The sequence below is a fragment of the Cryptomeria japonica genome, chromosome 4 (genome assembly GCF_030272615.1).
Source record: "Cryptomeria japonica chromosome 4, Sugi_1.0, whole genome shotgun sequence".
Classification (NCBI taxonomy): Eukaryota; Viridiplantae; Streptophyta; class Pinopsida; order Cupressales; family Cupressaceae; genus Cryptomeria; species Cryptomeria japonica.
Window position 1 is genome coordinate 676,107,360 of NC_081408.1, and position 26,426 is coordinate 676,133,785.

Here is a 26,426-nt window from a genome sequence, read left to right on the forward strand (position 1 = left end):
ATACATCATTTTTCATTATGGATTGATACTCTTCAGACATAGCATCCTTCCATACTTAATGTTTAAGGGCATCTGTTACATTGTTAGGTTCGTTTTTAGATATGTCATTCATAAGAGCAACATAGCTAGTAAACTTATTAGGTCTTTTGCTTTCTTTGAAGGTTCCAGAGGGAGCAGCAAACCTCTGAGCTTCTTCTACTGTTTTGGTGGCCCATAGTGGTCTTTTCTTGAGATTTCTAGGTGTATTTTTATTTTCATTTTTAGTTTCATCTAGATTCTCCCTCTGAAATTCAGGGGCAGGATTTTCATCTAAGTTAGAGGTAGGTATATAGATTTCAGGTTCTATGAAGTTTTGGGCTCTTTTGAAAGCTAGGTCTTCTTCAAATATTACATCCCTACTTAGTTCAATATTTCTTTGACCAGGTACATAGATTCTGTAGGCTTTGGAGGTTTCACTATATCCTACAAGCAATCCTCTTTCTCTAGAAGGTTCTAGTTTTAGTCTCTTTTCTTTAGGTATATGGATATAGACAGGACATCCAAATATCCTAAGGTGACTAATATCAGGCTTAATCTTAGTGAATACTTCCTCAGGAGTTTTGTCCTCAAGATGGGAGTGAGGGCACCTGTTCTGTATATACACAGCAGTGCTGGAAGCTTCAGCCCAAAGATTAGTGTTAAGGTTTTGATCTAGTATCATGGCTTTGGCAGCTTCAACTATAGTCCTATTTTTCCTTTCTGCTACCCCATTTTGTTGAGGGTTATAAGGTATAGTAAGTTCCCTCTTAATCCCATTATCTCTACAAAATTCTTTAAATGAATCTAGTGTGTATTCTCCCCCATTGTCGGTTCTTAGGGTTTTAACTTTGTTTCCTGAGTGGTTTTCAGTTAGTGATTTAAATTCTTTAAACCTAGAGAGGATCTCTTCTGATTCTTTACTTTTCAGAAAGTAGATCCAAGTCTTCCTAGAGTAGTCATCAACAAATATTACATAATACAAGAATCCCCCTAGAGAGGATACGGACATAGGTCCACATACATTAGAATGAACTAACTCTAGAATTTTGCTAGTTTTCCTAGTACTATTTTGGAATGCACCTTTGGTATTTTTACTTAGGGCACATCCTTTGCATGCCCCTGAATGATCTTGCTTTAATTTGGGTAGACCTGTGACAAGGTTTCCCATTGAAGATAAAGCCCTAAAATTCAGACGGCCTAATCTTCTATGCCAAACTTCATTTGCATTAGTGGCTTCATGGATTAGAGCTAGATTGGTTTCCGTGCATAGCTCATACAAATAGCCCTGTCTCTGTCCAATGGTCTTTGCCTTCTTGATGGAGGAGTTCCTTGGCCAGGCCAATACTTTGTTGTCCATGAACGTCACTCTGTATCCTTTATCTTCCAGTGCTGATATAGAAACTAGGTTTCTTTTGATGCCGGGGACATATAGTACTCCTTCAAGCTGTAAGGTTATGCCTGTCTTCAATTTGATGGTGCAAGTTCCTACTCCTTTGACTGGATATGTGGAGTCGTCTCCGATGGTTACGTCCTCATCACTCTCCTCTGTCATGGAATCAAGTGCTTCTCTAAACCTAGTGATGTGCCTGGATGAACCACTGTCAATTACCCATGAGTTGATTTTGTTAGAAGCTTGACTTGTGAGTGCTGAGTAGAATACGTATTTCCCGGAGTCATCTTCCCCTTTAGTCTTCCCTGCTTTGACAAATGTAGCATGTTTCTTGGTTCTTTCTGAGCATTTTGCAACGAAGTGTCCGAACTGATCACATCTGTAACATTGAATATGAGATAAGTCCTTCTTTGAAGTGTTCTTGCCTTGACGACCTTTTCTCTTTCTAAACTGCCTTTTCTTGTTTTGCTTGGTGGAGTTGGTGTTTAGAACTTGCAGGTCTTCATCTATATTCTTGTGTTTCATTCCTATTTTGTTCAATCTTAATTCCTTTTGGAGACAGCCATCCCTTAATCTTTCAAATTTGGGATATTTGGACCTTGCACTGATGCCTTGGACTAATGTGCTCCATCCACTAGGCAACCCATCTAACGCAATGAGTGTTAGCTCTTTGCCTTGGATCTCGTAGTCCAAAGTTGCAAGTTCATCTTTTAGAACTGATATCCGCATAAAGTAGGCGTTGATTGTCTCCCCTTTGTTCATGGTGATATGATTTATTTCTCGTTTTAGTGCTAGAGTTCGACTTGCATTTGATATCTCAAATGTGCTTTCAAGAGCTTTGAACATTTTATAGGCTGTCTGATGTTTTCTTATGATGGGCATTATGCTGTTTCTCACCCCATCAACCATTATTTTTATTGCCTTTTCATTTCCCTCAATCCATGCTGTTTTGTCAGGTTCATTTTCGGGTTGATCATTTTTAGTTTGAACAAACGAATCCACTTTGTTCTCCTTTAAGATCATTTGAATTTTGAATTTCTAGGCTGAAAAATCATCGCCACCTCCGAGTCTGACTTCGAATCTGATAGCACTGGCCATTTGAAGAAATGTGATGTAGTATATAACCTTGTTCTTAAATTTGTTTCACGAAATTAAATAGCCTCAAGTTCGATCAACTTGGCTCTGATACCATGTAAATGTATTGTAATTTCCAATTTAATGGGCAGGTTATATGCAGGATGGTGTATTTCAATTTGATATTATGTCAATGATACTAATATTGTTATCTTTCACTTTTACTGCAGGTAAGGAGAATGAACATTTATCGATTTCAATGTCCTCTCCTTTGATTGGAATGATGTATAAGTAGTAGGGTGGCCACGATCAAGTGGCACCTTGATCGGACATGTCTTTTAGACATGTCCGACCAAGATGTCACTTGGTCGTGACCCCTGCTAACAACAACCAATTCATAACTAATCGGTGCTTCAGACATACCCGATAATGAATTGGTATCTTTAATGATAACAACGTTTATACCATGCCCGATAATGAATCGGTATCATTGCTGATGATAATAGTGCTTAATCATATCCGATCGATATGTTAATGATAATAGTGCTTTAATCATATCCGATCGATATCATATGTCATATGTTAATTGTTACAGATAAAACATACCCGATTATGAATCGGTATCAAAGCATATGGATTAATAACATAAACAATAACAATAGTTGTTAGCATTGTATGCTATCGGGTTAATACCCCGATAGCATATTAATGCCGATATGAATCGACATTAATATGCTATCGGGTTAATAGCCCGATAGCATTATAGATTGACGCTTAACATAGTTAAGCAGGTCGTCAATCTAATCCAATATTAATATCATAATTGTGATCAAAACATAAAGCATGAAATGAGTAAACAGAATATAGGAGATTACTGAGTTAGGAGAGTCTTATCTTGCAGAGGCTACTAATGCATTAACATTGACTTTGACCAATTTCAGATCTTGGGGAAATTTTTGCAAGTATACAAGTTGGAAAGAGCATACATGCAATCGGATTTTTAAAACCCAAATGCAGGTACACTTGTAAATTTGCAAATGGAGAAATGAGTGGAAAATGAGAATTAGACTTGCGGGAAATGATGAAAATGGAAAGCATGGATATGGGTGACATGAATGGATAAAAATGGGAAGAACTTTCAACATGTAATCCAGTTCTTAAAATCTGATTTTGAAAGGAAGAGCATTTCACATCTTTTCAACTTGGGATTTTAACAAAAAATGGTTAAATTCTTTAACCGTAAGGGAAGAACAATGATTTTCAGCCAACTTGTAATCGGGATTTAAAATCCCGAATACAAGTAAAGAGGGAAAATGGGGAAGATCAATGCAATTAAAAAATTGCTTATGAAGGGGGAAAATCTCTCTCACAAAAACGATTTTTGGGGGCAAGAACAACATATTTACAATTTTACAACTAGAAAGGAAAATAAGAAAACAAGAAAACAAGAAAATGAAACAAGAAAAGAAAAGAAAACATACCTTGCTTCAGTATGAAAATGCCTCTCCAAAAGATGAAACAATCTTTGAATGAAGAAGACAATCCCTTAAATAAGCAAGAAATCAAACTCCCAAAACCCTAGCCACGTTTTCCAAATTCGGATTTGGAGACTAAACATCAAAAACGTGGAACAAAATGCAAGTAAAATGGCACAAGAATCGGTCAAATCTTCCTTTAACCTCAACGCCTAAGTGAAGGAAGCATAGACGACTTTGAAGAGGAAGGATTCATGGCATTTCGTCAGAGAAAAACGTGAAGTTTACGAAACACGTGTTTGCTGGAAATTATCATGAAACCAGCATTCATGATCTCCAAATGGCGTGAAGAGAGTCCAAGAATGCATGAAAGAAGCAATGGGTTAAAAATGCCTTCTTCCTCCTAAAAAATCTCCACGAAATATGCTTGAAATCTTCAACAAAAATGTTTCTCTTTGCTGGTCGGGTTTTTTGGAGGAAATAACAAGTTCGATTTTGAATGTATTGTTGAAAATCGGGTTTTTTGGGCAATATAACAAGTTTAAAATGCACTTTATCCTCAACAAGGCAAAATCGGGTTTTTAAAATGCAATTACATGTTTAAAATCCTTCAAAAATACACTTTATAGAGAAAATCGGGTTTTTTGGGCAAAATAGCAAGTTTTAAATGTCACTTTTTCTCATTCCTAGGCAAAATCGGGTTTTGGAGAGAGACGTGCAAGTTTAAAATTACTTGTAAAGGGAAAATAAAATCCCTACAAGAAGTTTTAATTCACTTGCACATATGTAATAGGGGTTTTCAAATCCCTATTACAAGCAAAAGCCATTAAAGTAGGGGTTTTAGAAAAGAATGACAAGTTTACTTGTAACTTAACCAAAAAATCCCTATTTTAACTGAAAAAGCCAAAAAGCATCAAGGGGGAAATAAAAAGAAAATTACAAGTTTTTATTTTTGAATAAAGTGCACTTGTAATTAGCCAAAAATTTCCCTACAAAGACCAAAACAATGGAAATCATTAAAACTTGCAATTCAAGAGAAATTTCCCACCTGCAGTCAGGGAGAAAAAACCCAAAATTGAAGGAAAGACATAGCTAACGAAACCAGAATGCGACGGAATTCGAAACGTAGTTCGAAGATAGACTGAGGATTAAGCCAATCCAAGGATTAATCGAAATTTTGCCTCGGGAAGCATGCCATAGAGTAAAATTTTCATTTTTTCACAATTTTTTTATGTAATGGTCCTTCATTTTTGAAAACAAAAATGAGGACAACAGGACATAAGCCTAAACATGTTGTATTTTAGCTTGTGAGAATGTAAATCATATTTTCTGTAGATGTTATTTAGCTACCTTCTAGAGAATTGATAATCCAATGTGCAATATATGGATGAAAAAGTACAAAGTTACCAATAGGGCTAGGGGCTTCATGAGGGTATTTGGTTTACCTTCTTATGGATTTCTAGTAAGCAAACCAAATGACATCACCCATCATAAGTAGGTTCAAAAAGATTATATAGTGATACAACAACCTGGGCGTATTTGACTTAGGGTGAATTGACATTGATGTGGGCCAAGGGACATAGGTGCATCAAGAAGGAATATTTGCAATTTAGTGAGTGGAGGTGCACCTTGGATGTGATTAGGTTTTGTCTAATAGTTGCTAGTGGAGCCTCAAATATTGCAGTATGGATGACTAACTACATACTATGAATTGACATAGAAGTGGGCCAAGGGACATAGGTGCATCAAGAAGGAATATTTACAATTTAGTGAGTGGAGGTACACGTTGGACGTGATTAGGTTTTGTCTAGTAGTAGCTAGTGGGGCCTCAAATATTGTAGTATGGATGACTAACTACATATTGGGATTGCAGAAGGGCGAGGCTTATAACTAGGGCGAGTTTTTTTTTTGACTAGGATCCATGATTTTCTTTGTTCTTGATGGCAATCAAAATTGACAAACAGGGTAGGAATGAAAACAACACGATGGAACAATAATGATAGGAAGTTCAGGTTAAAAATAGAGACTACATTAACAAAACATCAACACACATGTGCGATAGGAAACAATCCTCTATACAGAGGAACAACAGTCAATTGTTATTGCTTCTCTTCAAATTTGCTTACACAAACAAACAACAATCTTCCCTTACAAAAGAAGGGTTTAGACTCCATTGATAGAGTCGACTTGAATGATCCCATTCCGGTCTGCCTTCTACAATTGACTTCTTTCATTTGACTCTTCTCATCCATCTCTTCTGTCTGCTCGTGATGGTCCATCTAACCTCCACAAAGGCAATTCCTCACACTTAAAGCAAGCTGAAGGCACAACAACCATCGACCAACCGTCTGACTCCCAAATGTCGTTGGTTTGGCTTCTTGTGTTCTGTCTTCCCGTGTTATTCCTTCCTGCCGGTGAGATGATAGGAAGTCCTTTCCATGCCCTAGGAAGTTAAACTGTCTTCAACACAATGTGACAAGAACTTGTGTCCAACATAATGTGATAGGAAGTTGTCAACAAGGAAGGAATGTGTTGACAAACTGGAAGAGCCAGACACCACCTCAAACCAAAATCTGCTAAAACTAACAAACAAAACAAGACAACAAAACGGAAATTGAAATAGAAAGCAATGCCCTTGCATCTGGCTCTCGGGCAATTGAGAAATTATGAGCTCCTGCTCATGAAGTCTGCAACAGAATGACCCAACTTAATGAGTTAAGGTTCGGTCAGCCAAGAAGCATCCTCCAAAGGATGATCTCTCCATTTCACTAGATACCTTAAGTATTCGTGCTTGCTGGTCTTCTTCAACAACTGTCTATCAAGAATGCATTCTATGTCTTGTGGTGCTGATGTGGTTCCTTGCTGATCCCCAATAATTGGTAACTCTGCCTTTGTTGTGCCCTCCTCAACATTCCCTTTGTAAGGATATAAATCAGCTACACTAAAGATAGGTGAAATGCCTAGGTTTGAAGGAAGGGCTATTTCATAGGCATTGTTTGAAAATCTTTTGAGAATTTTGCAGGGACCAAACTTTTTCATTTTCAGTTTGTTGTATTCCCTTTAGGAAATCTCTCCTTCCTAAGATGAGCTAATACGAGATCACCCACATGAAAATGTATCACTCTCCGCTTCCTATCAGCATATTGTTTGTATTGCTGATTTTTTATTTCTATATTCATCTTCACCTCTTCATGAAGATCATGGATGACTTTAGCAAAGTCTCCTCCATCTGCACTTCTCTTTTCCATATCATTAAGATTTCGAAGTTCAAACACACCCTGTGGATGCATACCATATACAATATATAATGGGCTGAACCCTGTACTCCTATTTGGGGAATCATTGTAAGAAAACTCAGCTTGTGCTAAGGCTAAATCCCAAATTCCAGCTGTTTTCCCAACAAGGCACCTCAACATATCACCAAGACTACCATTAACCACCTCAGTTTGGCCATTCGTTTGGGGGTGATAGGCTGAACTAAAACTCAGATGTGTTCCCAACTTATTCCAAAGAGTCCTCCAAAAATATCCCACAAACTTTGTGTCCTGATCAGATATGATACTTCGTGGAATACCATGCAATTGTACCACCTCCTTGAAAAACAAGTTAGTAATATTTGTAGCATCTCTAGTCTTCTTACATGGAATAAAATGAGCCATCTTGGAGAAACTATCCACAACTACAAAGATAGAATCATTGCCCCTTTGAGTTTGAGGCAACCCCAACACAAAATCCATACTAATAGAGTCCCATGGCCTAGATGGAACCGGTAGTGGTTGATACAAACGAGCATTTTGGCTTCTTCCCTTTGCAAGTTGATAAACCTTACATCTTTCTACAAATTTCTTAACATTAGTCTACATCTTAGGCCAATAATAATGTGCTTAACTACAAATAAGTTTTATCCTGCCCAAAGTTTCCAGCGAGGCTGCAACAATGCTTTTCTTTCAATAAATTCTCTTTCATAGAGCCTCTAGGTATGCATAATTTGTTTCCTTTGAACAGCAAACCCTCTTCAACATAAAATCAGTCCGAGGGCCTCTGTCTCTAATCACAGGATTGCTGCATGCTTCATAGGCATCCTTGAAATTTGCATTATCTGCATATAATTCCTTCAAACTTTCAAAACCAACACTGTTAGTCTGAATTTCACGCAACAATAAACTCTTCCTACTTCCCTATTCATTTGTCCATTTTTATGCTTAATAAAAAGTTAAAGCGTTGAAGACACTCGACCCATTTGGCATGTCTTTGATTCAACTTATGTTGGCTATTTGTAAACTGCAAAGTATGATTATCTGTATAAACAATAAATTCTTTAGGGAGTAGGTAGTGCCTTCAAGTTTTCAATGATTGGATTAATGCACAAAACTCAAGATCATAGGCAGAGTACTTCCTTTTAGCATCATTCAATTTCTCACTAAAATGGGCCACAGGTTTATTTTCTTGATTAAGAATAGCCGCAATAGCCAATCCACTAGCATCACACTCAACTTGAAACACCTTATCAAAATCAGGCAAAGCAAGAATAGGCTCACTCACCTTTTGTTTAAAAAATCTGAAACTTTTCTTGGCCTCTTGTGTCCATTCAAATTGCCTCTTATTCCCCTTAATAGTTTCAAGAATGGGAGCAACCACATGACTGAAATTTTTAATGAACTTCCAGTAAAAGCTAGCAAGACCATGGAAACTTCTTACCTTCAATGCACTCCTTGGTGTTGGCCAATCAATAATGGCTTGAACCTTTTCCTTGTCCATCTTCAATCCATCTTTGGACACTACAAAGCCCAAATAAACCAATTCGATCTGCATAAACACACACTTTTTTAGATTAATCTGCAACTTTTCTTCATGTAACCTTGTCAAAACCAATCTCAAATGCTCCTCCTTAGACCTGCTAAACACCAAAATGTCATCAGGATATACAATCACAAATTTTCCTAGGAAAGGTTTTAGAACTTCATTCATAAGTCTCATGAAAGTGCTGGGTACATTAGAAGGACCAAAGGGCATAACCAGCCATTTATAACGGCCATCATTAGTCTTAAATACTGTTTTCCATTCATCACCAGGTCTGATTATAATTTGATGATACCCACTTTTCAGATCTATCTTAGAAAAATACATCGAGCCACTTAAACAATCCATTAAATCTTCAATCCTAATCTATATCTAATAGTAATCTTATTAACGGCTCTAGAATCAGTGCACAATCTCCATTCACCACCCTTCTTTCGCGCTAAGACTGTCGGAACAGCGCAAGGACTAAGACTCTCCATTATCAAACCTTTCCGGAGTAGTTCTTCCACTTGCCTCTGAATCTCCTCATTCTCTTTTGGAGTCAACTTATATGCAGCCTTGTTTGGAGGGCTAGCTCTTGGTATCAAATCGGTGTAATCGTTAATGCTCCTCATAGGGTGTAACTCCTTAGGTAACTCTCTGCTGCCAATGCCTTTATACTCTTCCAAAACTCCTTGTATCTCTTTATGCAATTCCTCCAGCTTCGTTGAAGAAAGGACAGCCTTGGGTTTGAGTACCAAAGCATAACTCCTCTTTTCCTCTTTCATGCCATGTATAAACTCCTTTCCACTTATCAACATGATTTTGTTGCTACTACCACTACTTCTGTCCCCTCCTTGTTCTTGCATAGGCAACAAGGTATGCTTAATACCATCCTTCACAAAGGTATAACTATAAGTATTGTCTCTTCCATCATGCACCACCTGGTATAAGTATTATCTCTTTCATCATGCACCACCTACCTATCAAATTGCCAAGGTCTACCAAGCAATACATGACACACATTTTTTGGGCATAACGTCACATAACACACTATCCCTATAACTACCAATCTGAAATTCAACAAGAGCTTGCTCATCTACTAACAATTGATGCCCTTTTTGTAAGCAAGAGACTTTATATGGAGAAGGATGCTTCGTTTTCTTAAGGCCTAACTTGTCTACCATCTCTGTTGCCACAAGATTATCCATACTACCACTATCAATAATTAATTTGCAGCACTTACCTTTTGACTTACATTTGGCTTTAAATGAAGCTTTTCTTTGGACTGGTTCTTGGTTCTCTTTTGATAGTTTCAACTATACCCTCTTGAACAACAAGGATTCCCCTGCTTCTGGTTCATCTTTGTGGAGAGCAGGTGATCCCACACTCTCTTGATCTGCTTGAGCAATCTGATAGCTTCTTTCAAATTTTGTATGGCCTCCTTGTGAAGGTCCCAGACACTCCCAACTTTTGTGACCAGTGTATTGATTGCATTTATAACATTTTCCAGTAAATCCTCTACCTCTTTCTTGGAAGCTCCCTCTCCCATATGATCTACCACCCTTACTTTGGTAGCCTCCTCTTTCATTATTTGCTGCTCCATTGGAATTTCCAGTCCCTTCTTCTTGATGTTGATGCTGTCCCCGCCTAAACATGAAAGAATTTAGTGATAAATAATAATACAACTAAAATATATATATATATATATATATATATATTTATATTTATATAACTAACCAAATAAAAAGAATATATATATAACCATATATATATTACTTATGTCCATGCTTCAAGACTCCCATGTATACTTCAGTCTTGCATGAATTTACTTGACTTTATGTGTATTACTTCATACCCTCCTTATCTTACATACTATATATATATATATATATATATTTATATTTATATAACTAACCAAATAAAAAGAATATATATATAACCATATATATATTACTTATGTCCATGCTTCAAGACTCCCATGTATACTTCAGTCTTGCATGAATTTACTTGACTTTATGTGTATTACTTCATACCCTCCTTATCTTACATACTTGTAATGCCTCATGCTTCATTCCTTGCATGTATACACAATGTACTAAATATATTCAAGCTTCATGCCTCATTACTTTACACATATTGTGTGTATACTTCATGAATAACTTGTGTTTTAATAGGAGATGACTCAGTTGAGAACCTTATCAATTGCTTGAGGACAAGCAATTTCGGGACGGATGGACTGTCATGTCCCCTCCTTATATCCTAAATGAAACAATTATATTATTACCTAATATATTTATCAGTGAATGATTATTCGAAAAATTATTTATTTATTATTATTTAATTAATATTTATTTAAATAATAATAATATTCTTGAAATAGTCAAATAAAAATAAATTAATGTTATATGATTAATATCAGCCACCATACAGAATTAATTTGTATAAAGTTGATATCAACATCACCCAAACAAGCAGCACCAAAGATAAGATTGGGATTCCTATTTGTTTATTTAACGGTTCATAAGGTATCAATACAACAACCATTAATAAAAGTTATCAATAATCCTTTAGTTGATCGAGGAAGACATGTAGATTGGCAACCATAGATAAGATAAGCATTAACTAGTGCCACACATTGATAACATAGACAAGCAACGATCCATCATTCCAGCGATTCAAAAATGAAAGGAGACTATCAGGGGAACACTGGTCAACATTTTCTAAGGAACCATGATTCCCTTAATCAGCGATAAGTGAATGATCCAGATTTAGGCACAATGACTTGTACAAGATTAATAATATCAATTTAAGAACGCTAACTATTACAATATCGATTAAAACAAAGATGTTAACCATCCACTAATTGTTAACGGTTATAAAGAGGCACAATATTAAGAATTCATCAGACAGCAATTCATGATATTCAGACTTCGATCTTAAAGAAGGTTAGGGATCAATTAGCATGAAGACAACAAATAATAAGAAGGCTAATCGGCAACAATGAGTATATCGTTCAGTTAATGCCAACATTAATTAATCAATAAGGATTATTAGTAAATAATAGTTAAGTTCGATTTGATTAAGTCAATCATTGAAAGGAATATAAATGGAAGGAGCATGACTCTTCGTTTCACACCTACTTGGTTGTTATAAGGGAAGGATTGTGAGCTATCCCTGGGGGGGATATGTTATCGGCAACCATCTTATAGATGGGGAATTATCATATAGTCTGTACTCATAAAAGGAGGTCAGGCGATGGATCATATCAGATCAGAACCATGATTAAGTTACAGGCAGTAGCATCCTTTTTCTTGGGGCTTTGCATGGTGATGTGCTTAATACGTATGTTTAATATATGAAGTCTGATGATGTTTTTATGCAATGGTAATATTAGTATAAACTACGACAGTCATCCTTAATTCCATATGCAGTGGCAGACCAGATCTGACACATGTCAGATCTGTCTGCCATTACCAGCCACCAAACATACTACTAACAAGTAATGTTTAAGTAGTGGTATTAGTAATTTATATAATAGGTGGTAATATTACTTAATTTACTTATTTATTTATGTATACATATACTCAAATCAAAGTAAGGAATAATATAACGATCGTAAATATAGATATTGATAATAATAATAAATGCTAATATAATACCTTTAGAAATTAGTAATAATTCATATAAATAGTAATAAGTAAATATGTAATGATCTATAAATAAATCAGAATACGATTAACTATTTTGTATTGTAACATAACAAGTACTTGATTGACTAAAGAAAGAAAGAACTTTCCAGATATGATTCATGTTAAGGGAGTCTTGACTCTTAATCAAGTTAGTTTAAGTCATAAGTATTTTGAAATAGATTAATTATGGTTAAAATTGATCGAAACCTAGTAGGGGACATTACATCCTCTTCCTCTAAATCCTCTTCCCCTCTTCCTTTCTTGCTGACTTTTCTTTCTTAATATCTTCTCCTCTACCTTAAGGGCCAATTAATAAGCCTCTTCAAGGGTTCTAGGGGAGACCAAACTCAATTCATCCTGCAAAGTATACTTAACCCATTCAAGTACCTTGCTATTTTCTCCATGTCTTCTTCACCATGCCCTGACTGGATCACTAACTTACAAAACTCTTCGGTATAATCTTTCACTGACATATCCTTTTGTTTCATGTTTTGCAATATTTAAAAAGGTTAGTTTGATAATCACCTGGAAGGAACTTAGCTTTCAACTTTGCTACCATACGACCCCACGAGGTTATCTTTGTTAATGCATGATAGCCTCGGTAAGATAGATGATTGAATGAGAGATAAATGTCATTCAAACATTTATTATCGTGAGGGGGCACGATCAAGTGATGTCTTGATCGGCCATGTCCAAAAGACATGGCTGGTCAAGGCATCGCTTGACCGTACCCAGCCCACTACATATACCAAATGAAATGTGTGAGAATGGACATTGAAATAAAAATGCTCCTCCTCTCCTGCAACATAAAAGAAGACAATCAGATTTATACAACAATTCAGTGATAGATAATACATAGAAGAAGATAAATTTTAATTCTGATCCACAAAATTAACATGGTATTAGAGCCAGGTTTCCTTCTATAAAGCCTAACCGCTTGAAGGAAGATCCGATTAAGATCAGATTGATATCTCCTTGAAAGTCTCGAATATGGCCACATTGCAAGAACTTGTCCTCTCAAACTTAAACTACAAGCGTCCCTTGCTGAAGTCAGTAATTCAGACGCATGTTCAGAAAAATATGTTCTCTACAAGAAACTCAAGATACCTTGTGATTGAGAGGGAGCTTACTAATCAAGATTGAGCACTTCTGAGGTAAAAATTGTAAATATTGATTATTATTAATACTAATAATTATTTTATGGGTCCTGTGTAAATCATAAGGAAGTGACGACTTCCAAATGATTTCCACTTGTATTTTTGAGGTTATTGGAAGGTGACGATCTTACAATAACTCAAGATTGTGGATAGAATCGCCGACTGAGGCAATCCACGTAAAAGCTTGTGGATAGAATTGCCGACAGAGGCAATCCACACAAGAGCTCATGGATAGAATCTTCAACTGAGGCAATCCACGTAAGAGCTGATGGATAGAATCGCCGACTGAGGCAATCCACGTAAGAGCTTGTGGATAGAATCGCCGATTGAGGCAATCCACGTAAGAGCTCATGGATAGAATCGCCGACAGAGGCAATCCACACAAGAGCTTGTGGATAGAATCGCCGACTGAGGCAATCCACACAAGAGTTTGTGAATAGAATCGCCGATAGAGGCAATTCACATCTTGAAACTATGGTCCCAAGATAAGCATCATACGATATATGAATATTGCTCCCAATACCTTTTACATTTATCTTACCTAGCTAAGAGGGAGTGTTAATGCATGATAGCCTCGGTAAGATAAATGATTGAATGAGATATAAATGAAGTCTCTCATTCAAACATTTATTATCGTGAGGGGGCACGATCAAGTGATGTCTTGATCGGCCATGTCCAAAAGACATGGCTGGTCAAGGCATTGCTTGACCGTACCCAGCCCACTACATATACCAAATGAAATGTGTGAGAATGGACATTGAAATAAAAATGCTCCTCCTCCCCTGCAACATAAAAGAAGACAATCAGATTTATACAACAATTCAGTGATAGATAATACATAGAAGAAGATAAATTTTAATTCTGATCCACAAAATTAACAATCTTTTCCTTATTCTTCCTCTGTCTCTCAGTTTGAACATAATCCCATCACATAGCAGCATGGCCTTTTAACCTTGTACAAGAAAACTTAACTTTTCTTTCCTCTACAACTCCTTAATATTCAAAATATTTATCCAAATTATTGATTCAATCAATGAGTTCTTCATCATTTAAATTTCCTACATAAGTAGAAACTTCAATCTTGGGTTTAGCTCCCACATTTGTTACTATCTTCAACAATCTTTCCTCAAATCCTTCAGGTTCTTCTCGAGCTTCCTCTTCATCTTGTAACTGTAATTCCTCTCCAACATCACTTACATCATCTGCTGGTGTTCCTCTTCGCTGTGCCCTCTCCATGGCATCCATTTGGGCAGACAAGTTCTGCAACATCTCAAAGACTCCATGTCCTCTTCTGCCTCTTCCTCTGGCACCTCCTCTTCCCATTCTTCTCGATGGATTCTTCCCACACCAGACTACCCCAATTACTTGCTGCTTTGATACCAATACGCTGGTAACCAATACTGACAAAGAACGAAAACAACAACACCATGGAACAATAATGTTACGAAGTTTAGGTTAAAAACAAGACTACATTAACAAAGGATCAACAGTCGTGCGACAGGAAACATTCCTCTATATAGAGGAACAACATTTAATTGTTATTGCTTCTCTTCAAACTTCATTACACAAACAGACAACAGTCTTCCCTTACAGAGGAAGGGTTTAAACTCCACTGACAGAGTTGACTTGAATGATCCGTTCCCAATCTGCCTTCAGTATAGTCGGCTTCTTCTTTCACCTGACTCTTCTCATCTGTCTCTTCTATCTACCTGTGATGGTCCAACCACCCTCCACAAAGGCAATTCCCCTCACTTAAAAGGAAGCTAAAGGCACAACAACCGTTGACCAATCAACTCTGCCAATGGTTTGACTCCTAACTATTGTCGGTTTGGCTTCCCGTGTTATGCCTTTCTGCCTATGAGATAACAAGAAGCCGTTCCATGCCATAGGAAGTTACATTGTCTTCAACACAATGCGAGAGGAACCTGTGCCAACATAATGCAACAAGAAGTTGTCAACAAGGAAGGAATGTGTCGACATACTAGAAGAGCTAGACACCTTCTCAAACCCAAATCTGCTAAAACTAACAAACAAAACAAGAGAACAAAACCAAAATTGAAAGAGAGTGATGCCCCTGCTTCAGTTCTTCTATAAGGGTGTACCTCCACTCGCTAAATTGTTCTCCTAGAGAATCCATGAATTTCTTTCGTTCTCCTATTAAGGTTTTTACAAATGTAGATGGGTTTCCCTTGGATGCAATATATCCTTAGTAAAAATAGAGAGAAAATTTATTCTAGATGGCACTTATGATTCTATTTTTTCATTTATGTTTTGATGAAGGCATATTAGTATTCTATTGGCTAACAACAAGGATGATTGTGGAGCAATGGAAAAGCCAAAGCATGTGGTTGAGTCAAGAGCAACATTAAAGGTACACAAGAAAGACCTTGATAGTGATGATGAGGAAAAGAGAGAGGGGCACATGAAGGTTTAGATTATTACTTAATAATTTGATGTGGAGTCTGTTGTAGGGTCTCCTATGGCTACAATGGGATGATGGCATTACATATAAGATTCGTTGAGCAAAATTTGTGAACTAGTTAATTTGGATTTAGAAGTGCCCTTGCATTGCCACCAATTGAGGAGTATCTAGCCATAGAGAAGGTTGCTACTATGGTGGAACCAAGATTTTGCATCTTGCAATTTCACATGTTGGAGATGGATTGTTTCTGAATTTTTTCATATTTTGATTGGGATAGTCCATATGGCACTCTAACTTAGTGTTTTCACATCATGGGACCCATGGCCCAAGCTTTAGAGGGTATTTATGAGGTTCTATGTCTCTTAGATGTTGTGGGAGGACCATCTTATCTTATTAACAAAATCATGGATGAGGTTTTCCATTTGGAGAGTTTTGTACGAGAATGTAGCCATGCTGGAATCACTAGAACTTTTGTGAGTCAAGGATGGCTAGGATAAAACCTTTAAAATTTAGGTTGGGGGACCTTGGTGGGCCCCTCGTTAGGTTTCGGTTAAAGGTAAAACACATTTCCAATTTAGTGTGTTTTTGACTTTAGGGAAGCACTAATGTTCTTAAGGTGATGGAGAGTTGCCCAAAATCAATAAAAATAGAATGCACCCATATGTTTATAAAAAATAGAAAACATAAGGAGGATGCTTTTCTTCCATCTCTTCATTATCAAGATGTTAAGTATATGGGTTAGGGCATGGGGATGCGTCCCCATGGACCACTAGTTTCATGTTAGATTGAAGAATCATTGTGCATTGGCATTTGTTCTTGTATGTGCATTCAGAAGGAAATCATATGCTAGTGTATGCCACTTCCCAGAATTTTTAATGAAATAACACATTTGAAATAAATATTCACTAAATATTAAAAACACAACCTATATCCCCAAATGGTAAATTAAACTCAACAACACACAAAGTTGCACAACTGTGTTAATTTTATGATCAGACTGATAACAGTAAGTAGAAAACAATAAATGAAACACACATTACACAACAGTACCCTGGGAAAACCTCCCTCTTGGAGTTGAAAAACCCAGCAACAGATCCTTAATTGTATTCACTCAGAAATCAGTATTAGATTTACAATTAGCTTCACACATGAAGCAACAAACTGAACTGAACTTATAACAGACTTACCTGAAGAGTCTACTGTAGACTATATACAAGATCTGAAGGTGATCTACAGGTTCGCTGCACTTGAGACTGAGTTTGCCAGACCTTAGGTGTAGTTTGCTGTCTTTGTAAGTGAATTCACCAGCTGTAGATGAATTCGCAGACCTTGAAGAGCCCTAGGTGAATTCGGTGTCACAGTAGACAAGTTTGCTAGCCCTAAACAAGGTTCGCCAGCCTCATATGATGTTCACCAATCCTAACCAGGAGTTTGCTGATCTTGGAGGATTTTCCAAGTGAATTTGCTGACCTCGAGGCTTGAATATCTGGAGTAGATCGCTGATCAATATGCAGAAGTATTTCTCTGAATGTGAATGAATGTTGAATGATTACAAATCAACTCATATATATATGTATCAATGCCTCCCAATAGGCCTCAAGTCAGCCTTATTGTTTTGGCGCCAAGAATAGGATCAGACCTATTAATTACAAGCTACATATAGGTCTTGCCCAATACAATTACAAGTTACATGTAGATAGGTCTTGTCCAATACAATTACAAGTTACACGAGACGCTCAATTAGGGCCAGACCCAAACAAGGGTTTGTATATCAAAAATTAATCAACAATATGGCTAAGGCCGACAAGCCATTTAGCCATCAAGTGTACTAGGTCGGCCTTGGAAAGATCCAACCTAGCTACACATCAACACTCCCTCTTAGCTAGGGAGGAGACCTTCTCAAGATCCAAGATACACTGTTCCCATGAAAAATGCAAATGAATACAACCACCATGGCTACTCCCATGGGTGACGTTCACCATAGCTACTCCCAAAGGGTGAACAAGCACAAGTGCTAAATCATAACATCCACCATGCCTACTTGCAGAGGGTGGGTCCACCATACCTACTCGCAGAGGGTGGAAAAGCACAAGTACATCATGGAATTTCTTCCATCACATCCACCATGCCTACTCGCAGAGGATGGATCCACCAAACCTACTCGCAGAGGATGGAACGAGGGCTCTAACCTCAGACTTCTCCTAGAGAAGAATGCATCACCACCATGCCTACTCACAGAGGGTGGATCCACCATACCTACTCGCAGAGGGTGGAACGAGGGCTTTCACCTCAAACTTCTCCTAGGGAAGAATACATTAGCCAAAAGATGTGGCTTCCTCTGAAGCTGAAAGAAACTGGCTCCCTCTGAGCGTGACAAGCTCCCTCTGAAGCTAAAGATGTCAAGCTCCCTCTAACATTTCCTCCTTTTAGAAAAGGAAGTCTTCATTTGACCGTTGCTCCTCTTGAAATGTCCCTATGCCAACTTCTGCAGAAGAAGCAAGAGTAGTAGACCTGAATTTGCAATCCCAAGCAAAATGACCATACTTGTCACACTTAAAGCACTGGATGTGAGATAAGTCCTTCTTCCTTTTTGATTTAGGGGCAGGATCTGAATCTCTGTCTCTATCCTACTTCCTTCTTTTTCCTTTAACCATATGCGAAGCAAGGACTTGATTTTCTACATCATAATGATCACGCTTAATTCCTCTTGCTATCAATCGAGACTCTTCTTGTATGCAATCTGCTCTCAAACGATCGAACTTGGGAAGTTCTGATCTTGCACTAATTCCTTGAATGTAAGACTCTCAATATGCCGAAAGACCATTGAGAGCAAGCATGGTCAAGTCACTGTCATCAACAACCTTCCCAATGGATGAGAGCTGATCTCTCAAATTAGAAATCCTCATAAAGTATGCTATGACGGATTCACCTTTCATCATCTTGATGTGATGAAGCTGCTGCTTCAAAGCTAGGGCACGACTGGTGTTGTTGATTTCATACATCTCTTCCAATGTCTTTAACATTTCGCTGGCAGTCTTCAGCTTGGAGATGATAGGTACAATATGATCCTTCACGGAGTCAACCAACATTCTCTGAGCTTGAAAATCTTTCTTCCTCCATGAAGTCTTTTCCTCCTCTGCCTCAGGTTCAATGGATGATCTCTCCACAAAGTCTGCAAGATCACTTCCATTCAATGCAAGCATAATTCAGAATTTCCATGACGTGAAGTTGGATGCACCATCCAATCTATTTTTAACCCTGAGAGAGTTCAACATTTCGAATGAAGTGATAAGAGCAAATAGGAAGAGGAGGAACAACTACAATCAATCTGATTACCCCTAATTCGAACCAAGCTCTGATACCATGTTAATTTTATGATCAAAAAATCATGAAGGGTGTTGTTTTTTAGGTTTTTTGATTTTTTTCCACAAAAACTCATGGAAGGGTTTTGCTTGATTTTTTCCTCAAAAATGAGGGAGTTTTATTTCTGTTTACTACTCATGAGGGTTGCGAGTAAAGTTTTTGAACAAACCGGGGGGTTTTGTACAATTTTCTCCTCAAAAATTGTGGATGGGTTTTTTGTTTTTTCTCCACAAAAAAATCATGGAGGGTTTTGCACGATTTTCCCTTCAAAAATCGTGGTTTCTCTGTTTGTTTTTTGCACGATTTTTTCACACAAAAATCGTGGGTTCTTTCTTTGTTGGTCGGTTTTTTAATTTTTCTACAAAAAATCATGAAGGGTGCTGCTGTTTTCTGGGCTTTCTGATTTTTTTCCAAAACAGGTAATGATGGTTTTTTGGTGCGAGTTTTGAGAAGTTGATCTCGGTGTCTTTGGAGAATGGGAGGGATGGCTTTGTTACCCAACATCATGTTGGAAGGTTCAAAGGATTATGGTAAACTTGGTCATATCCAGAATTTCTGGAGAATCAGCGAGGGTCTAAGCAGTATTCTCATGTCGCAATGTGTTCTAAGAAGGGGGCAGCCTTCTATGCATTCGTGACCAAATGACCTGTAGAATATGTCAAGTCTTTCGTAGGGTAGTTAGTAGAATGACCATTAAGGGTGTATTAAAGTAATACTGTAATATTGCTATAATGGTCATCTTAGTCATTTAGTATTTAGAAACTTCAATTTATGTCTGTCGTCTTTAGTTAGTTTTAGGAAGTTTCCTTAATGTCTTTCGTGTTTCTATTCTTGATCGTTTCCATTATGGACAGATTGTCTTGTAATTTTCTATATAATGAGTATTCCTCTCCTTAATTAATTACAACATCGTATTATCATTTCAGACCTTTGATGGCTCTTGGCATGGGTTGGGCAGCATCTCTGCTCCTTGATATCCGATAGCTTTCTGGCATGAGTCAAGCAACATGCTCGATATTTGACCTTCAACAACTCTTTTACATTCATCGAATAGAATCTTTGATTCACATCTTCGACAACTCTCTAGCATGTGTCAAGCAGCAAGCCCGAGCTTTGACCTCCGGCAACTCTTTGGCATGCGTCGGGTAGAATCTCGGATCCCTGATTTTTGAAAACTCTCTAGCATGTGTCAAGGAGCAACCCTAATCCCTGAACCTCAACATCATCTTGGGTGAATAATATTTTATCTAGTTTTTGAAAATGGGACATGACACTCAAAAATGTTCAATATAAGATAATTCTAAATCAGGGATGTGTTATTTCATTTAGGCTTGTGCTTTAGTCATTTTGAAAGATCAGTTTGTTATAATCCTATTTACTTGGTATGGGCTGCCTTTGAGGGTATGCATCTCTCATATTTTATGTTTATAAAAATCTATTAGTGTATATTTTGATTTTCCGTTATTCTTTTTTTTTTTTTTTTTTCAAATTACAAAGTTGGTATATTTGTGCTTAGTTATCATATATTTGAATATGTATTTGATTTGTAAAGCAATTAGAAATTTTGAAACATAAGCTCAAAGCTTTTATGCTTTAGTCATTGACCATTTTCTAATAGAATTTGAATGTGAAGTTACATGAGGAATGATTATCTCATATTACAATATTTTGCTCTTTTCTATTATTGGAAATGATTTTTGTTTCCTTTTTTGCAGGATTCAGATGGACCTTTGTTGCCTTTTGTGCTTGATGCTTTGAATGAAGTAAGTAATTTTAGTAACACCACTAAATCACTTGCTTATACTTTGTCAGGGATGTTGTAACGTGAGTAATGCCTTGGTTATACTTTTTCAACGATGTAATTTAAGTCTTTTAGGTAAATCCACATCCACTATTGATGGGGCAGAAATTATCTGTTATGATTGAGAATAAATCAATTAATATTGATGAATTTAGATAATTGAATGCATTGTTTTATTTATAAAGGTATTTCTGGTCTATTAATGATCCATTTTTCTGGTTGTCTTTGACCAATCCTAATTAGAAGAAAACCTAACAAATGCAGATACAAGCAGAAGTGAAGCCTTAGCGCATGCAAAAATGAGATTCTGTTTCATTTGTCTCATAATGCAATCTTTTAATACCTGGTGTAATCTCATTATAATATGATATAGCTAATTGTGAGTGAAAAACTCTTGTTGAAACAAGAGGATGTAAATTGACTCACCTTGGTTATAAGATTTTTTGATGGTAATTATATGCGAGTTGTTCGGAGTGAATTTATATTGGGTAATAATTTAAACTTAAACTAGAATAGGAGATATTTTCCACATCAACTCAAATTGTGATATTGCTATCAGGATTCAATTTTGTAGTTTATGAGTCAAACTCATTGACCCATGATTCATGAGTAGTGGTTCACAAGAACCCATCTCTCATGAGAATGAATGGAACACTTAGCAATCATTGCATCTAGGTGATGCTCACAGAGGTGAAGCATTGGGACTTGTTGTGGAAAATATCTCCTACTTATCAATGGATGAGCTTAAGGAGCTCTATAATGGATGGTTCATAAGGCACAACACTTGCTGAAGGTTTTGCAAATGGGGTTGCAAGCCAAGTGGGCTTAACCTTGGGGTAAACTCCATGGTTAAGCACACTTGAGTTGGAGTAAAACTGTGATGGGTGACCTCTTGGGAAGTCCTAATGCTTCACCTCTGTGAGCATCACGTAGATGCAATGAGTTCTAAGTGTTCCATTCATTCTCATGAGAGATGGGTTCTTGTGAACCACTACTCATGATTCATGGGTCAATGAGTTTGACTCTACATAGTTGAATCCTGATAGCAATATCACAATAAAACTAGAATTTTATTCCTTAAAAGCAGTTTTATACAGCACATAAAATGGAAAGTCAATGGTTAGGTGTATGAGGCCTTATATAACCTACCAGAAAATTTGTCATAAGTTATACATTGCTGAAATTGATAGAGCATAAGTCAAAGTAAATGCAGATTACTGTTCATGAATTCTAAAACACTTATGGTGGTCAATTACCAAGGATAATAGAAAGAAAAGAAAAATATGTAGGCCCTATTATGAATGGACATATGCCATTCATATGAGTGATAACTGTAACATCATTGAGTGTTGGTTTGAGTCATGAATAAGATTCCTACCAATTCATACAAATACAAAATTATTGAGTAAAAAGGTAAATAAATAAAGCATATGAAGAGAAGTTGCACTGCAACGAACTAATTTTAAACATGCAATGTAAAACGAAGTTGGAAATTAGTTCTATATATCCTGATTTATATGTTGACCAAGGCTCTAGCCTATCAGCAATAGCTCAAAGATTGTCAATATTATTCATAGAAACGATCAATGAAGAGTTTTTATGGGCATGTGAAATATAGGGCCTCACTAGCTGCTCCTAGACTGCTATCTAATGAATCTCACTTTAAATTCACAGTTCTTTGTAAGTAAAAAATCTCGGACCTTAGTCTGGGATTCATTGATTTGATTTGTATAATTGTATTAAAAGGAGTTCTGAATATCATGCTTCTGCATATGTTTGATTGCAAATAGATGGTTCTTAATGCATTGAACAAACTAAATGTGGTACTCAACAGGTAGGTTTATGCCTTACTTTTATTATTCAGACAAGGATTCCTGGTTACTCAACCTTAAATGAGAAATACACATATTTGGAATTTGTATCTTTGGCGAAGGTTGCAATTTGAGGTCTCTATAGGGATCAACATTATTGGCATTTCAAGATCAGGGTGCTTCATTTAGATACTCCTTTGATTGTATACTCGCTTGCTACCCTTGGAAGGCTGTGATCAATGGAGCTGTACTAAAGGGTGCATATCGGAAGTGAATTGAATTCACTTGGACCTCTCTCCTCCAACCTTTGAGCCCCATGATGGCTTTTGATGTTGAGCATTTCTGATAAATTAGGGATGGCATCATTGTTCGACATCACTATCAACAACATCATTAGTCAAATGGCACAGTAGTTCTCCTTTTCTAGCCAAGTGTTTGTTCCTTGTATTGGTTCAAATAAACCACATATTTCATGTGGTGATAAGATTTATTGTGTTTGTTCACTCCAAAAAATGGAGAAATAGGAGTGGTTATTTTTAGGTGTCACGTTCCATGAAATTCGAGGGAGTAGTAATTGTTTGTACAAATACTTTTGAGCTTCTCTATTTCTTCAACTATCACAGCTAGAGGGGCTTGTTCCAATCTTCTTTGAGAAGCTCACTTTTAGCAATGCAATTTTATATGGGACCATCGACTTTGATCCACGCGTCCTTTAGTGCGAGGTGGTGAGAGAGACCCACATTTGATATTGTTTATTTTTAGAAGGTTGCCTCTTAATGTATCAGTAAGACTCAATTTTGTTGGTAATTGGGGCCCAGTTAGCTATTTTAGGATATTAACAGCTTTATTGATTGGCTTTCTCCATTTAAATACTCCATGGACAACCCTTTTGATCTTCTTTGGAAAGGTTGTGGTCAAAAGAGTTGTCCTATAGGATACACATGAAAGAGTACATTTAGGTCACTTGGGCCTTCCCTTTGGAGCATTTGAGCTCAAATGGCTTTCTATGTGAATTATTTCTTATGGATTGCATGAGAAGAAATAATGTATGAATGTATAACAATTTCCTACTTAATCCAATGATGAAAATTTGGCTAGTTAACCATATCTAAATTATTTCATTAGAGTATTAGCATTTAGATAAAAAATAGAATATAGAAGAGAAAAACTCAAGAGATACCTTGGGATAACCCATGAAGGTGAAAAAACCGAGAAGAAGGGATTTCAATGCATTATCAGCAATAGAACAGTTACAGTGCCTTTTAGAGATTTACTCCTCTTAGGAGATCTTCATACTTCAAATTTCAATAGACAAATCAACAACCTAAGAATGCAAGAACAATCTTCAACACCTAAAATTTCCAAGAGTTCTCCAATTTTCAACTTCCAATGCTCGAAAATCAAGTTGACTAAGAATACCAAAACCACTCACGCAATGTTTCTGTGATAACCCCCTACCGTATCACCTGATGTAAATCTTATAAATATCCCAATAAGGATAATAGCACATATAAAATGAAGAGGTTAATTATAAAATAAATATATATAAAAGAAATCTTAAAAGAGGAAATAAATTATTAATTAATGTTAAGCAATTAAATAAATGAATGATCAAATAATATTAATGTTTATTTAATAATGTCAAATATTAAATGGGAGTGAGAATTGTAAATTTTAAATATATTAAAAGGTATGTGATAACCCCCGTGGAAAGCTAACACCACGGTGCCCCCGCCCCCCCGCGGGAAGTGGCTGCGACCACTGTCACACCCCTTCTTGCGAAAGGGACCCTGTGGTGGGATGCGACCCTTACCCTCCACGGGGTATAAAGGAAGACCTCCACAGCGCTAAGGGAAGAAGGAAGAAAGGGAGACGAGAGGACTACAGACAGCCCCCGCGGATTACAAACTGCAACTACAGGCTGCAGATCACGAACAGGTAAGAGGCCTTTAATGGTCACAGGATATATGTGTGTGGACGTGTGTGCCACACACACACATATATATTAATTAATATTTCTGAATACATATTATTGAATATTTCTGAATACATTTTATTGAATATTTCTGAACATATATTACTGGATATTATCTTATGTATGTAGCAATGAATATAGGTATGTCATGCAGAATATTTATATATATATCTAGGATCAATAAAGAGAATTAAGGAATATGTAAATTTAGACGTAAATTATGGAATGAAAAATGATAATGAATTGTAGAATGTAATATGAATAATGTGGCTATATGATGGAGGCTATTGGGAGGAAATTCCCTTAGCCTAATTCAGGGATTATGATAATCCTTGGAAGGTAGTATATACTGAGTATCTATATGCATATATATGGCTTGGGTGACAAAAGTCATCCAAGAAGAGACGGATCTGGCCGGTCCTCTCTGGTAGACTTGGATGATGAGATGGCAAGGAATTGATCATACATGATGGTCTTCCTTGGTAGGCTTGGATGTAAGATGTTACATCCAAGACAGGAATCGAATTATCCTTCGATTTCTTGGTATGGCTTGGAACGAAGATGGGTTCCAAGAAGGCGAGCTTCACAGCCGCCTAAGGACATGTCCCAATACTGCACTCGTATCCTTTTTTATTTAAATAAGAATTGAGATTAGTTTTAATTGAATAATTGAAGTTTAATTGCAAAGTAGATTAGTTACATATATATATTGGTTGCATTCTAACATTGTTTTGCAGGACAATGATCTCTAACTAGTAGGGACATTACAGTGGTATTAGAGCATAATCCTACCAACTTGTGGAAAGGATTCTTAGTTTATGATCACATATCAGAGAAAGAAAGGCACGAAAGCAATGGCCGATCAACTAGCCAAACAACTTCAGACTTTCATAGAGCAAACCAATGAGAAATTCGAAAGAATAAGCCAATTAATCCTCCAAAGTACAAACAACAACAATAGAGATATTCCAAACCCTAGAAGAGAGACACACTCTAATCACGCCAATAACGAACGATCTCCTCAAAGTTCTAGACAAACAATTCCCAAATTCCTTCGAGGAGAAGAACATGTGGGGGATGAAGAGGAACAAGCCACACTTGGGGTGGAAGAGATCACCCAAATTTATGCTAGGTTAGAGCCAGAAGTTCAGAGGGTGGTTTCCTTCAGGGACTTCTGTGAGTCCAAGACTAATGAGGGTAGAAGGAGAAAGCTATGGGTAAAGACCTCAAAGCTAAAGTCAACAAAATGTCCCTACCATGCTTTGATGGGTCAGAGAAGGATATCGCCCAAGCTTGGGTCCAAAAACTAGATACATACCTTTCATACAACCCCATGACCGAAGGAGATGCTATAAAATTTGCTATACTCCACTTAATCGGAGCAGCCCATAATTGGTTGCATAAGGGTCTCATTACCCTAGGACACAAAAATATCTCCACCTATAATGAGTTTACCCAAAAGCTCATCA

General features: G+C 36.9%; 1 protein-coding gene across 1 annotated transcript in view; it reads left to right on the plus strand.

Annotated features, from left to right (window-relative positions):
* The window catches only part of LOC131046859 (stromal processing peptidase, chloroplastic), a 193,716-nt gene that overhangs the window by 68,799 nt on the left and 98,491 nt on the right, over window positions 1–26,426 (plus strand). The window contains exon 5 of the mRNA XM_057980653.2: window positions 21,086–21,133. Within this exon, the coding sequence (XP_057836636.2) occupies window positions 21,086–21,133 (48 nt within the window). The remainder of the gene's footprint in view (window positions 1–21,085; window positions 21,134–26,426) is intronic.